Below are 15,576 nucleotides of genomic sequence, written 5' to 3'. Positions count from 1 at the left end.
CAAAACGTCCCAATCCCAAAGGATCCCAATTACGAAAAATCCCAATCGCAAAAAAATCCCAATTACAAAAAATCCCATTCCCAAAAAAGCCTAAAAAATCACAAATACAAAAACTCCCAAGCCCAAAAAGTCCCAATTACAAAAAATCCCATTTCCAAAAAATCCTGAAAAATCCCAAATAAAAATCCCAGAAAATCCCAAACCCAAAAAAATCCCAATCCCAAAAAATCCCATTCCCAAAATGTCTCATGCCCAAAAAGTCCCACTCCCAAAAAAATCCCATTCCCAAAAAACCCAAACACAAACAACCCCAAAAAAATCACAAACACAAAAAAATCCCAATCACAAAAAATCCCAATCCCAAAAAGTCCCACTCCCAAAAAAATCCCAATCCCAAAAAGTCCCAATCCCAAAGAATCCCATTCCCAAAAAAATCCCAATCCCAAAAAGTCCCAATCCCAAAAAAATCCCATTCCCAAAATGTCCCAATCCCAAAAAATCCCAAACACAAAAAATCCCAAAAAATCCCAAACACAAAAAATCCCAAAAAATCCCAATCCCAAAAAGTCCCAACCCCCAAAAAAATCCCATTCCCAAAATGTCCCAATCCCAAAAAATCCCAAACACAAACAATCCCAAGCCCAAAAAAATCCCATTCCCAAAACGTCTCATGCCCAAAAAATCCCAATCCCAAAAAATCACAAACACAAAAAACCCCAAAAAATCACAAACACAAAAAAATCCCAATTACAAAAAGTCCCAATCCCAAAAAGTCCCAATCCCAAAAAAATCCCATTCCCAAAACGTCCCAATCCCAAAAAACCCAAACACAAACAACCCCAAAAAATCCCAATTACAAAAAGTCCCAATCCCAAAAAATCCCAATCCCAAAAAAATCCCATTCCCAAAACGTCCCAATTCCAAAAAACCCAAACATAAACAACCCCAAAAAATCACAAACACAAACAATCCCAAAAAATCCCAAACACAAAAAAATCCCAATCACAAAAAGTCCCAATCCCAATGAATCCCATTCCCAAAAAAATCCCAATCCCAAAAAGTCCCAATCCCAAAAAAATCCCATTCCCAAAACATCCCAATCCCAAACACAATCCCAAAAAATCCCAATCCCAAAAAGTCCCAATCCCAAAAAAATCCCATTCCCAAAACATCCCAATCCCAAACACAATCCCAAAAAATCCCAATCCCAAAAAAAATCCCAAGCCCAAAAAAATCCCATTCCCAAAACGTCCCAATCCCAAAGGATCCCAATTACGAAAAATCCCAATCGCAAAAAAATCCCAATTACAAAAAATCCCATTCCCAAAAAAGCCTAAAAAATCACAAATAAAAATCCCAGAAAATCCCAAACCCAAAAAAATCCCAATCCCAAAAAATCCCATTCCCAAAACGTCTCATGCCCAAAAAATCCCAATCCCAAAAAGTCCCAATCCCAAAAAATCACAAACACAAAAAATCCCAAAAAATCCCAAACACAAAAAATCCCAAAAAGTCCCAATCCCAAAAAGTCCCACTCCCAAAAAAATCCCATTCCCAAAACGTCCCAATCCCAAAAATCCCAAACACAAACAATCCCAAAAATCCCAAACACAAACAACCCCAAAAAATCCCAAACACAAAAAAATCCCAATCCCAATGAATCCCATTCCCAAAAAACATCCCATTCCCAAAACGTCCCAATCCCAAAAAATCCCAAACACAAACAATCCCAAGCCCAAAAAAAATCCCATTCCCAAAACGTCTCATGCCCAAAAAATCCCAAACACAAAAAACCCCAAAAAATCCCAAACACAAAAAACCCCAAAAAATCCCAAACACAAAAAATCCCAAAAAGTCCCAATCCCAAAAAATCCCATTCCCAAAACGTCCCAATCCCAAAAAGTCCCAATCCCAAAAAAATCCCATTCCCAAAACGTCCCAACCCCAAAAAATCGCAAACACAAACAATCCCAAAAAACCCAAACACAAACAATCCCAAAAAACCCAAACACAAAAAAATCCCAATCCCAAAAAGTCCCAATCCCAAAGAATCCCATTCCCAAAAAATCCCAATCCCAAAAAGTCCCAATCCCAAATAAAAATCCCAAAAAATCCCGATCCCAAAAAAAATCTCATTCCCAAAACATCCCAATCCCAAAGGATCCCAATTATGAAAAATCCCAATCGCAAAAAAATCCCAATTACAAAAAATCCCATTCCCAAAAAAGCCTAAAAAATCACAAATACAAAAACTCCCAAGCCCAAAAAGTCCCAATTACAATAAATCCCATTTCCAAAAAATCCCGAAAAATCCCAAATAAAAATCCCAGAAAATCCCAAACCCAAAAAAATCCCAATCCCAAAAAGTCCCAATCCCAAAAAATCACAAACACAAAAAACCCCAAAAAATCCCAAACACAAAAAAATCCCAATTACAAAAAGTCCCAATCCCAAAAAGTCCCACTCCCAAAAAAATCCCATTCCCAAAACGTCCCAATCCCAAAAATCCCAAACACAAACAATCCCAAAAAACTTAAACACAAACAACCCCAAAAAATCACAAACACAAAAAAACCCCAAAAAATCACAAACACAAAAAACCCCAAAAAATCACAAACACAAAAAATCCCAAAAAATCCCAATCCCAAAAAGTCCCAATCCCAAAAAAATCCCATTCCCAAAACGTCCCAATCCCAAAAAACCCAAACACAAACAATCCCAAAAAACCTAAACACAAACAACCCCAAAAAATCCCATTCCCAAAAAGTCCCAATCCCAATGAATCCCATTCCCAAAAAACATCCCATTCCGAAAAAGTCCCAATCCCAAAAAATCACAAACACAAAAAATCCCAAAAAATCCCAAACACAAAAAAATCCCAATCACAAAAAATCCCAATCCCAAAAAGTCCCACTCCCAAAAAAATCCCATTCCCAAAACGTCCCAATCCCAAAAAATCCCAAACACAAACAACCCCAAAAAACCCAAACACAAACAACCCCAAAAAATCCCAAACACAAAAAACCCCAAAAAACCCAAACACAAACAACCCCAAAAAATCACAAACACAAAAAAATCCCAATCCCAAAAAGTCCCAATCCCAAAAAAATCCCAAAACCAAAAAATCCCAAAAATCCCAAAACCAAAAAATCCCAAAAATCCCCAAAAATCCCCAAAAATCCCAAAACCAAAAAATCCCAATTAATCCCAATCCCAAGAAATCCCATTCCCAAAAATCCTAAAAATCCCAATGACAGAAAATCCCAAAAAATCCCAATTACAAAAAAAAAAAAAATCCCCAAAAATCCCATTCCCAAAGAATCCCAATTACAAAAAATCCCAATTACAAAAAATCCCAATCGCAAAAAATCCCATTGCCAAAAAAGCCCAAAAAATCCCAATCCCAAAAAAATCCCAAAAAATCCCCCTCCCAAAATATCCCAAAACACCCCAATCCCCAAAAATGCCAAAAAATGCCAATCCCAAAAAATGCCAATCCCAAAAAATCCCATTCCTAAAAAATCCCAAGCCCAAAAAATTCCCAAAAAATCCAAATTACAAAAAGTCCTAAAAAATCCCAAAAGTCGCATTCCCAAAAAATCCCAATTACAAAAAATCCCCCTCCAAATCCCAACATTTCCCAAAAAATCCCAATCCCACCCACCCCATTCTCAATAAATCCATTCCCAATAAATTCCATTCCAAATAAATCCCAGGAAATCCCACAAATCCCATTCCCAATCAACCCCAATAAGTCCCAGTAAATCCCCATAAATCCCATTCCCAATGAATCCCATTGCCCCAAATCCCATCAATCCCTTAAAAGTTTGGGAATTCTTGTGGAATTCCTGGAATTCCCATGGTGATCCAGGGAGCTCCCAATAATTCCCAATAATTCCCAATCCCACAAATCCCATTTCCAATAAATCCCAATAAATCCCAATAAATCGGGATCAAATCAATCCCAATCCCAACCTCACTAAATTTGAATAAATCCCAATCAATCCCATTCACATAAATCCCATTCCAAATAAATCCCAATAAACCCTAATAAATCCCAATAATTCCCAATAAACCCCAATCAATCCCAATAAACCCCAATCAATCCCATAATTTTTGGGAATTCTCACGGCATAGTTGGAATTCCTGTGGTGCTCCAGGGAGTTCCCAATGAATCCAAATAAACCCCAATAAATCCCACTCAATCCCAATAAATCCCAATCAATCCCAATGAATCCCAATGAATCCCAATGAATCCCAACCAATCCCAATAAATCCCAATAAACCTCAGTATACCCCAATAATCCCCAAGAAATCGCAATGAACCCCAATAAATCCCAATGAATCCCACTCAATCCCAATAAATCCCAATGAATCCCACTCAATCCCAATAAATCCCAATGAATCCCACTCAATCCCAATAAATCCCAATCCCAACCTCACTAAATTGGAATAAACCCCAATAAACCCCAATCAATCCCAATAAACCCAGTAATTCCCAATAAATCCCAATGAATCCCACTAATTCCCAATCAATCCCATAATTTTTTGGGAATTCTCACGGCGTAGTTGGCGTTCCCGTGGTGCTCCAGGGAGTTCCCAATAAATCCCAATAAATCCCAATAAACCCCAATGAATCCCAATCAATCCTAATAAACCCCAATGAATCCCAATAAACCCCAGTAATTCCCAATAAATCCCCATAAACCCCACTAATTCCCAATCAATCCCATAATTTCTGGAATTCTCACGGCGTAGTTGGCGTTGCCGTGGTGCTCCAGGGAGCTCCCAATGAACCCCAATAAATCCCAATCAATCCCAATGAATCCCAATGAACCCCAATGAATCCCAATAAACCCCAATAATTCCCAATAAACCCCCATATATCCCAATGAATCCCAATAAATCCCCATCAATCCCATAATATTTTTGGGATTCTCACGGCATAGTTGGCGTTGCCGTGGTGCTCCAGGGAGTTCCCAATCAACCCCAATAAATCCCATTCCCACAAATCCCATTCCCACCAAATCCCAACCCAATAAATCCCAAAAAATCCTAATCTAACCAATCCCATTCCCAATGAATCCCAATCCCAAAAAATCCCAATGAATCCCAATAAATCCCAATCCCCCAAATCCCATTCCCAATAAATCCCAATAAACCCCAATGAATCCCAATCAATCCCATAAAAGTTTGGGAATTCTCACGGCGTAGTTGGCGTTGCCGTGGTGCTCCAGGGAGTTCCCAATGAACCCCAATCAATCCCAATAAACCCCAATAAATCCCAGTAAATCCCAATGAATCCCAATAAATCCCAATGAATGCCAAAAAACCCAGTAATTCCCAATGAATCCCAATCAATCCCACTCAATTCCACTCAATCCCAATCAATCCCATAATTTTTTGGGAATTCTCACGGTGTAGTTGGCGTTGCCGTGGTGCTCCAGGGAGTTCCCAATAAACCCCAATAAATCCCAATGAATCCCAATAAACCCCAATAAATCCCAATGAATCCAAATCAATCCCAATAAACCCCAATAAATCCCAATGAATCCCAATAAACCCCAATAATTCCCAGTAAATCCCAATCAATCCCAATGAATCCCAATAAACCCCAATCAATCCCAATGAATCCAAATCAATCCCAATAAACCCCAATAAATCCCAATAAACCCCACTCAATCCCAATCAATCCCATAAAAGTTTGGGAATTCTCACGGCGTAGTTGGCATTGCCGTGGTGCTCCAGGGAGTTCCCAATAAACCCCAATAAATCCCAACAAACCCCAATCAATCCAAATAAATCCCAATGAATCCCACTCAATCCCAATAAATCCTAATGAATCCCAATCCCAACCTCACTAAATTGGAATAAACCCCACTAAACCCCACTCAATCCCATAAAAGTTTGGGATTCTCATGGCGTAGTTGGAGTTCCCGTGGTGCTCCAGGGAGTTCCCAATAAACCCCAATGAATCCCAATCAATCCCCATCAACCCCAATAAATCCCAATCAACCCCAATAAATCCCAATAAATCCCAATGTATCCCAATAATTCCCAATCAATCCCATAATTTTATGGGAATTCTCACAGCATAGTTGAGATTGCCGTGTTGCTCCGGGGAGTTCCCAATGAATACCAATAAATCCCAATGAATCCCAATCAACCCCAATAAATCCCATTCCCAATAAACCCCAATAAATCCCAATAAACCCCAATCAATCCCAATAAATACCAATGAATCCCAATAAACCCCAATAAACCCCAATCAATCCCAATCAATCCCTATCCTAATAGATCCTATTCCCAAGAAATCCTAATAAATCCTAATCTCAACCCAAATAAACCCCACTCAATCCCAATCAATCCCATAATTTTTGGGATTCTCACGGTGTAGTTGGCGTTGCTGTGGTGCTCCAGGGAGTTCCCAATAAACCCCAATTAATCCAAATAAAACCCAATAAATCCCAATCTCAATCCCAATCAATCCCAATCAATCCAAATAAACCCCAATCAATCCCAATAAACCCCAATGAATCCAAATAAACCCCAATAATTCCCACTCAATCCCATAAAAGTTTGGGAATTCTCACGGTGTAGTTGGCGTTCCCGTGGTGCTCCAGGGAGTTCCCAATGAACCCCAATCAATCCCAATAAACCCCAATGAACCCCAATAAATCCCAATCAATCCCAATCAACCCCAATGAATCCCAATAATTCCCAATCAATCCCAATAATTCCCAATCTCAATCCCATAATTTTTTTGGGATTCTCACGGCGTAGTTGGAGTTCCCGTGGTGCTCCAGGGAGTTCCCAATGAATCCCAATCAATCCCTTTCCCAATAAATCCCATTCCCACCAAATCCCAATCAATCCCAATAAACCCCAATAATTCCCAGTAAATCCCAATAAATCCCAATAAGTCCCAATCAATCCCACTCAATTCCACTCAATCCCAATCTCAATCCCACAATTTTTCTGGAATTCTCACGGTGTAGCTGGCATTCCCATGGTGCTCCAGGGAGTGCCCAATAAACCCCAATCAATCCCAATGAATCCCAATCAATCTCAATCAATCCCAATCAATCCCAATAAACCCCACTCAATCCCAATCAATCCCATAATTTTTCTGGGAATTCTCACGGCGTAGTGGTGCTCCAGGGAGTTCCCAATAAACCCCAATAAACCCCAAATAAACCCCAACAAACCCCAATAAATCCCAAGCAACCCCAATGAATCCCAATGAATCCCAATCAAACCAAATCAATCCCAATCAATCCCAATCAATCCCATAATTTTTTTGTGACTCTCACAGTGTAGTTGGCATTCCCGTGGTGCTGCAGGGAGTTCCCAATAAACCCTAATCAATCCCACTAATTCCCAATCTCAATCCCATAAAAGTTTGGGAATTCTCACAGCATAGTTGGAGTTCCTGTGGTGCTCCAGGGAGTTCCCAATAAACCCCAATAATTCCCAATAATTCCCAATCTCAATCCCATAAAAGTTTGGGAATTCTCACGGCGTAGTTGGCATTCCCATGGTGCTCCAGGGAGTTCCCAATAAACCCCAATCAATCCCAATGAATCCCCATAAATCCCAATAAATCCCAATAAACCCCACTAATTCCCAATCAATCCCACTAATTCCCAATCTCAATCCCATAATTTTTTGGGAATTCTCACGGCGTAGTTGGCGTTGCCGTGGTGCTGCAGGGAGTTCCCAATAAACCCCAATGAATCCCCATGAATCCCAATAAACCCCAATAAATCCCAATGAATCCCAATGAATCCCAATAAACCCCAGTAAATCCCAATAAATCCCAATAAACCCCAATGAATCCCAATAATTCCCACTAATTCCCAATCTCAATCCCATAATTTTTGGGAATTCTCATGGCATAGTTGGCATTCCCATGGTGCTCCAGGGAGTTCCCAATAAACCCCAATCAATCCCACTAATTCCCAATCAATCCCATAATTTTATGGGAATTCTCACAGCATAGTTGGCATTCCCGTGGTGCTCCAGGGAGTTCCCAATAAACCCCAATAATTCCCAATAATTCCCATCAATCCCATAAAAGTTTGGGAATTCTCACAGCATAGTTGGCATTCCCATGGTGCTCCAGGGAGTGCCCAATAAACCCCAATCAATCCCAATGAATCCCCATAAATCCCAATCAATCCCAATAAACCCCAATCAATCCCAATAAACCCCAATAATTCCCACTCTCAATCCCATAAAAGTTTGGGAATTCTCACAGCGTAGTTGGCGTTGCCGTGGTGCTCCAGGGAGAATTGCCGGCTGTACTTGGGCATGGAATGTGCGGCTGCGCCGTCGTTCAGCATCAGGGGGCTGCAATCCCAAAATCATGGGGTCAATCCCAAAAATAATGGGAGAAATCCCAGAAAATAATGGGATAAATCCCCAAAAAAAACAGGATAAATCCCCAAAAAAAACCTGGGATAAATCCCCCAAAAAACCCGGGGTAAATCCCTAAAAATAATGGGATAAATCCCCCAAAAAACCCGGGATAAATCCCAAAAAATAATGGGATAAATCCCTAAAAATGATGGGATAAATCCCAAAAAATAATAGGATAAATCCCCAAAAAATAATGGGATAAATCCCTAAAAATAATGGGATAAATGCCAAAAAATAATGGGATAAATCCCCCCCCAAAACCGGGAAAATTCCCAAAAAAACCCTGGGATAAATACAAAAAATAATGGGATAAATCCCAAAAAATAATGGGATAAATCCCCAAAAAATAATGGGGTAAATCCCAAAAAATAATGGGATAAATCCCTAAAAATAATGGGATAAATCCCCAAAAAATAATGGGAGAAATCCCTAAAAATAATGGGATAAATCCCTAAAAATAATGGGATAAATCCCTAAAAATAATGGGATAAATCCCCCCCAAAAAAACGGGAAAATTCCCCAAAAAAACCTGGGATAAATCCCAAAAAATAATGGGAGAAATTCCAAAAAATAATGGGATAAATCCCCAAAAAATAATGGGGTAAATCCCAAAAAATAATGGGGTAAATCCCAAAAAAAAAAGGGATAAATCCCAAAAAAAAAAGGGATAAATCCCAAAAAATAATGGGGTAAATTCCAAAAAACCCAGAGTAAATCCCAAAAAATAATGGGGTAAATCCCTAAAAATAATGGGATAAATCCCCAAAAATAATGGGATAAATCCCTAAAAATAATGGGATAAATCCCCAAAAATAATGGGATAAATCCCAAAAAATCATGGGGTAAATCCCCAAAAAATAATGGGATAAATCCCAATAAACCCGGGATAAACCCCAAAAACCCGGAATAAATACCCAAAAAAACTGGGATAAATCCCAAAAAAACCCTGGGATAAATCCCAAAAAATGGGGAAAATCCTGGGAAAAGCATCAGGGGCTGGAATTCCCAAAAAACCTGGGATAATTCCCAAAAAAACCCGGGATAAATCCCAAAAAATGGGAAAAATCCTGGGAAAAGCATCAGGGGATGGAATTCCAAATAAAATCTGGGATTTTTTCCAGAGTTTTTCTGGGATTTTCAGGATTTTTCCAGGGTTTTTTCAATGATTTTTTCTGGAATTTTCTGGGATTTTTCCTGGGGCTTTTCAGGGATTTTTTTTTTTGGTATTTTTCAGGCTTTTCCCAGGGTTTTTTCCATATTTTTTTCTGGAATTTTCAGGGTTTTTCCAGGGTTTTTTCCAGGTTTTTTTCAGAGATTTTCCTGGATTTTTCCAGGTTTTTTTTTCCATATTTTTTTCTGGAATTTTCAGGGTTTTTCCCAGGATTTTTCCTGGATTTTTTCCCAGGGTTCTTTCAGGAATTTTTTTGGAATCTTCCAGGACTTTTCCATGATTTTTTTCTGTGATTTTCAATGGTTTTCCAAGGATTTTCCAGGGTTTTTTCCTGTTTTTTTCTGGAATTTTCAGGAATTTTTCCAGGATTTTTCAAGGGTTTTTTCAGGGATTTTCCTGGATTTTCCAGGGATTTTTCCCAGGATTTTTTTGGAATTTTTCAGGATTTTTCCCAGGGTTTTTTTCCAGGTTTATTTTCTGGGATTTTCCAGGATTTCTCCAGGGTTTTTCAGTGTTTTTTCCAAAAGTTTTCCGGGTTTTTTTTCTGAGATTTTCAGGATTTTCCAGGGTTTTTTCCATATTTTTTTCTGGAATTTTCAGGGTTTTTCCCAGGATTTTTCCTGGATTTTTTCCCAGGGTTCTTTCAGGGATTTTTTTGGAATTTTTCAGGATTTTTCCCAGGGTTTTTTCCCTTTTTTTTTCTGGGATTTTCAGGATTTTTCCTGGATTTTCCCAGTGTTCTTCCTGAATTTTCCAGGGTTTCTTTTGGATTTTTTCCAGGGTTTTTTTCTGGGATTTTTCAGGAATTTTTTTTAAAATTTTCAGGATTTTTCCAGAGTTTTCCCCAGGGTTTTTCCCGTTTTTTTTTTTTTCCCAGAGGTTTTTCCTGGTTTTTCCCAGGGATTTTTCCCAGATTTTTTCCAGGGATTTTCTCGGGTTTTTCGGGAATTTTCCTGGGTTTTTCCAGGAGTTTTTCAAGATTTTCTCAGCGTTTTTCAAGAGCTTTTTCCAGGATTTTTTCCCATTTTTTCCTGGATTTTTCCAGTTATTTTCCAGGGCTTTTCAGGGTTTTCCCAGGGTCGTTTCAGGTTTTTTTTCTGGGATTTTCAGGGATTTTTCCAGGGTTTTTTTCTGGGGTTTTTCAGGGATTTTTTTGGGACTTTTTCAGGATTTTTCCAGGGTATTTTCTGTATTTTTTCTGGAATTTTCAGGGTTTTTCCAGGATTTTTTCCCATTTTTTCCAGGGGTTTTATCAGGATTTTCCCAGGGGTTTTTCAGGATTTTTCCAGGGATTTTCCCAGGTTTTTTTTTAGGATTTTTCCTGGGGTATTTCCAGGATTTTTTTCTGGCATTTTCAGGATTTTTCCAGGGGTTTTCCTGGTTTTTTTTTTAGGATTTTCCAGGGTCTTTTAAGGTTTTTTTTCTGGAATTTTCATGGATTTTTCCAGGGGTTTTCCCAGGGTTTTTTTAGGATTTTTCCGGGAGTTTTTCCAGGATTTTTTCTGGAGTTTTCCTGGATTTTTCCAGGGGTTTTCCCAGTTTTTTGAGGATTTTCCCAGGGTCTTTTCAGGTTTTTTTCTGGAATTTTCATGGATTTTTCCAGGGGTTTTCCTGGGTTTTTTCAGGATTTTTCCTGGGGTTTATCCAGGTATTTTTTTAGGATTTTTCCTGGGTTTTTCCCAGGTTTTTCCAGGGTTTTCCCAGGAGAGAGGGGCTTAGGAGAAGATTTCTGGAATTTTGGGAAAGAATTCCCAGAGAATTCCAGGGGCTGCTCCATCCCTGGGAAAATCCCCAAATCCCCGAATTCCCGGATTTTTGGGAATCCCAATTTTCCCAGGAAAAACGGAAATTCCAGGAATTCCCAAGGAATTCCCAAGGCCCAGCCCGGCCCCTTCCAGGAGTTTTGGGATTTGAGGGGTCCCAGGCCCGAATTTTGGGGAATTTTGGGGGAATTTTGGGGAATTTTTGGGGAATTTTGGGGAATTTTGGGGAATTTTGGGGGAATTTTTGGGGAATTTTGGGGGAATTTTTGGGGAATTTTGGGGAATTTTTGGGGGATTTTGGGGGAATTTTGGGGGAATTTTTGGGGAATTTTGGGGAATTTGGGGGAATTTTGGGGAATTTTTGGGAATTTTGGGGAATTTTTGGGAATTTTGGGGAATTTTTGGGAATTTCTCTCACATTTTCCTCTTGACACCCAGGATCCGGTTGGATTGGACCAGGGAGATCAGGAACTGGATCAGCTGCAGAGAGAAAACAGGGAAAGGTCAGGGAAAATCGGGGGAAAAAATGGGAAAAAAATGGGAAAATCATGGGAAAATAATGGGAAAATCATGGGAAAATCATGGGAAAATTGGGGGGAAAATTGGGGGGAAAACTGGGAAAAAAATGGGAAAAATTGGGAGGGAAAGTGGGAAAATTTGGGAAGGACAGAGGGGGAAAAACTGGGAAAAATTGGGGGGGAGAAATGGGAAAAATTGGGAAAAACTGAGGGGGAAAAAGTTGGGAAAATTGGGGGGGGAAATTGGGAAAAATGGGAAAAAATGAGGAAAAAATGGGAAAATGGAGGGGGAAAAATTGGGAAAAATGGGAGGGAAAAAATGAGGAAAAAATTGGGAAAATGGAGGGGGAAAAATTGGGAAAAAATTGGGGGAGGAAAATTGGGAAAAAAGAGAAAAAAATGGGAAAAATTGAGGGGGGAAACCTGGGAAAAACTGGGAAAAAATTGGGGAAATTGAGGGGGAGAAATGGGAAAAATTGGGAAAACCTGAGGGGGAAAAATGGGGAAAAATAGGGGGGAAAAATTGAAAAAAACCGGGAAAAATGAGGAAAAAATGGGAAAATGGAGGGGGAAAAATTGGGAAAAATGGGAGGGAAAAATGAGGGAAAAAATAGGAAAATGGAGGGGAAAAATTGGGAAAATGGGAGGGGAAAATTGGGAAAAAAGAGAAAAAACTGGGAAAAATTGAGGGGGGAAACCTGGGAAAAAATTGGGGAAATTGGGGTGGAGAAATGGGAAAAATTGGGAAAAAATGAGGGGGAAAAAGTTGGGAAAATTGGGGGGGAAATTGGGAAAAATGGGAAAAAAATGAGGAAAAAAAAGGGAAAATGGAGGGGGAAAAATTGGGAAAAATGGGAGGGGAAAATTGGGAAAAAAAGAGAAAAAAACTGGGAAAAATTGAGGGGGGAAAACTGGGGGAAAAGGTTTGGGAAAATTTGGGAAGAACTGGGGGGAAAAATCAGGAAAAATTGGGAAAAATTGAGAAAAACTGGGGAAAAATGAGGGGGAAAAATGGGGAAAATTGGGGGGGGAAAACTGGGGGAAAACTGGAAAAATGAGGAAAAAATGGGAAAATGGAGGGGGAAAAATTGGGGAAAATTGGGGGAGGAAAATTGGGAAAAAAACTGGGAAAAATGAGGAAAAAATTGGGGGGGAAATTGGGGAAAAACGAGGAAAAAAATGGGAAAATGGAGGGGGAAAAATTGGAGGGAAAAATTGGGAAAAAAGAGAAAAAAACTGGAAAAATTGAGGGGGGAAACCTGGGAAAAACTGGGAAAAATTGGGGAAATTGGGGGGGAGAAATGGGGAAAATTGGGAAAAACTGAGGGGGAAAAAGTGGGGAAAATTGGGGGGGAAAACTGGGGAAAAACGGGAAAAAATGAGGGAAAAAATGGGAAAATGGAGGGGGAAAAATTGGGAAAAATGGGAGGGGAAAATAAGGAAAAAAATGGGAACATGGAGGGGGAAAAATTGGGAAAAATGGGAGGGGAAAATTGGGAAAAAAAGAGAAAGAACTGGGAAAAATTGAGGGGGGGAAACCTGGGAAAAACTGGGAAAAAATTGGGGAAATTGGGGTGGAGAAATGGGAAAAATTGGGAAAAATTGGGAAAAACTGAGGGGGAAAAAGTGGGGAAAATTGGGGGGGAAATTGGGAAAAATGGGAAAAAAATGAGGAAAAAAATGGGAAAATGGAGGGGGAAAAATTGGGAAAAAATTGGGGAAATTGGGGTGGAGAAGTGGGAAAAATTTGGAAGAACTGGGAAAAACTGAGGGGGAAAAAGTGGGGAAAATTGGGGGGGAAAAACTGGGGAAAAATGGGAAAAATGAGGGAAAAATGGGAAAATGGAGGGGGAAAAATTGGGAAAAATGGGAGGGGAAAATTGGGAAAAAAGAGAAAAAAACTGGGAAAAATTGAGGGGGGAAACCTGGGAAAAACTGGGAAAAAATTGGGGAAATTGGGGGGGAGAAATGGGGAAAATTGGGAAAAACTGAGGGGGAAAAGGTGGGGAAAATTGGGGGGGAAAATTGGGAAAAATGGGAAAAAATGAGGAAAAAATTGGGAAAATGGAGGGGGAAAAATTGGGAAAAAACTGGGAAAAATTGGGGGGGAAAAACTGGGGAAAAACTGGGAAAATGAGGAAAAAAATGGGAAAATTGAGGGGGAAAAATTGGGAAAAATGGGAGGGGAAAATTGGGAAAAAACTGGGAAAAACTGAGGGGGGAAACCTGGGAAAAATTGGGGGAAAAAGGTTTGGGAAAAACTGGAAAAAAAAGGAAAATTTGGGAAGAACGGGGGGGAAAAATGGGAAAAATGAGGAAAAATTGGGAAAAATTGAGAAAAACTGGGGAAAATTGTGGGGGGGAACCTGGGGAAAACAGGAAAAATTGGAGAAAAATGGGAAAAATTTGGGGGGAAAACTGGGAAAAAATAGGAAAATTGGGAGGGAAAGTGGGAAAATTTGGGAAGAACAGAGGGGGAAAAACTGGGAAAAATTGGGGGGGAGAAATGGGAAAAATTGGGAAGAACTGGGAAAAAATGAGGGGGAAAAATGGGGAAAATTGGGGAAAAACAGGAAAAATGAGGAAAAAAATTGGGAAAATGGAGGGGAAAATTGGGAAAAAAGAGAAAAAACTGGGAAAAATTGAGGGGGGAAACTGGAAAAAACTGGGAAAAAATTGGGGAAATTGGGGTGGAGAAATGGGAAAAATTGGGAAAAAATGAGGGGGAAAAAGTTGGGAAAATTGGGGGGGAAAACTGGGGAAAAATGGGAAAAATGAGGGAAAAATGGGAAAATGGAGGGGGAAAAATTGGGAAAATGGTAGGGGAAAATTGGGAAAAAACTGAGAAAAAACTGGGAAAAATTGAGGGGGGGAAACCTGGGAAAACTGGGGGGAAAAGGTTTGGGAAAAACTGGGAAAAAATTGGGGAAATTGGGGTGGAGAAATGGGAAAAATTGGGAAAAACTGAGGGGGAAAAAGTGGGGAAAATTGGGGGGGAAAACTGGGAAAAAAACGGGAAAAATGAGGAAAAAATGGGAAAATGGAGGGGGAAAAATTGGGAAAAATGGGAGAGGAAAATTGGGAAAAAAACTGGGAAAAATGAGGAAAAAATTGGGGGGGAAATTGGGGAAAAACGAGGAAAAAAAAGGGAAAATGGAGGGGGAAAAATTGGAGGGAAAAATTGGAAAGAAAGAGAAAAAAACTGGGAAAAATTAAGGGGGAAACCTGGGAAAAACTGGGGGGAAAAGTTTTGGGAAAAACTGGGAAAAAATTGGGGAAATTGGGGTGGAGAAATGGGAAAAATTGGGAAAAATTGGGAAAAACTGAGGGGGAAAAAGTGGGGAAAATTGGGGGGGAAATTGGGAAAAATGGGAAAAAATGAGGGAAAAATTGGAAAATGGGAGGGGAAAATTGGGAAAAAAGAGAAAAAAACTGGGAAAAATTGAGGGTGGAAAACTGGGGGGAAAAGGTTTGGGAAAAATTGGGAAAAAATTGGGAAGAACTGGGGGGAAAAATAAGGAAAAATTGGGAAAAATTGAGAAAAACTGGGGAAAATTGGGGGGAAAAACTGAGGAAAAACTGGGGAAAAATGAGGAAAAAAATGGGAATGTGGAGGGGGAAAAACTGGGAAAAATTGGGAAAAATGGGAGGGGAAAATTTGGAAAAATTGGAAAAAACTGGGAAGAATTAGGGGAGAAAGGGA

General features: G+C 39.6%; 1 protein-coding gene across 1 annotated transcript in view; it reads right to left on the bottom strand.

The window, feature by feature from the left end:
• Positions 1-15,576, bottom strand: part of HSF1 (heat shock transcription factor 1) — an 85,769-nt gene that overhangs the window by 24,454 nt on the left and 45,739 nt on the right. Inside the window, exons 6-7 of the mRNA XM_077189886.1 lie at positions 11,774-11,835; positions 8,259-8,352 (exon numbers count right to left, since the gene is read on the bottom strand). Of these exons, the coding sequence (XP_077046001.1) occupies positions 8,259-8,352; positions 11,774-11,835 (156 nt within the window). The remainder of the gene's footprint in view (positions 1-8,258; positions 8,353-11,773; positions 11,836-15,576) is intronic.

The sequence above is a fragment of the Agelaius phoeniceus genome, chromosome 1 (assembly GCF_051311805.1).
Source record: "Agelaius phoeniceus isolate bAgePho1 chromosome 1, bAgePho1.hap1, whole genome shotgun sequence".
NCBI lineage: Eukaryota > Metazoa > Chordata > Aves > Passeriformes > Icteridae > Agelaius > Agelaius phoeniceus.
Note: the sequence above shows the minus strand (reverse complement) of the source record. Positions and strands in the feature narration are given on the sequence as shown.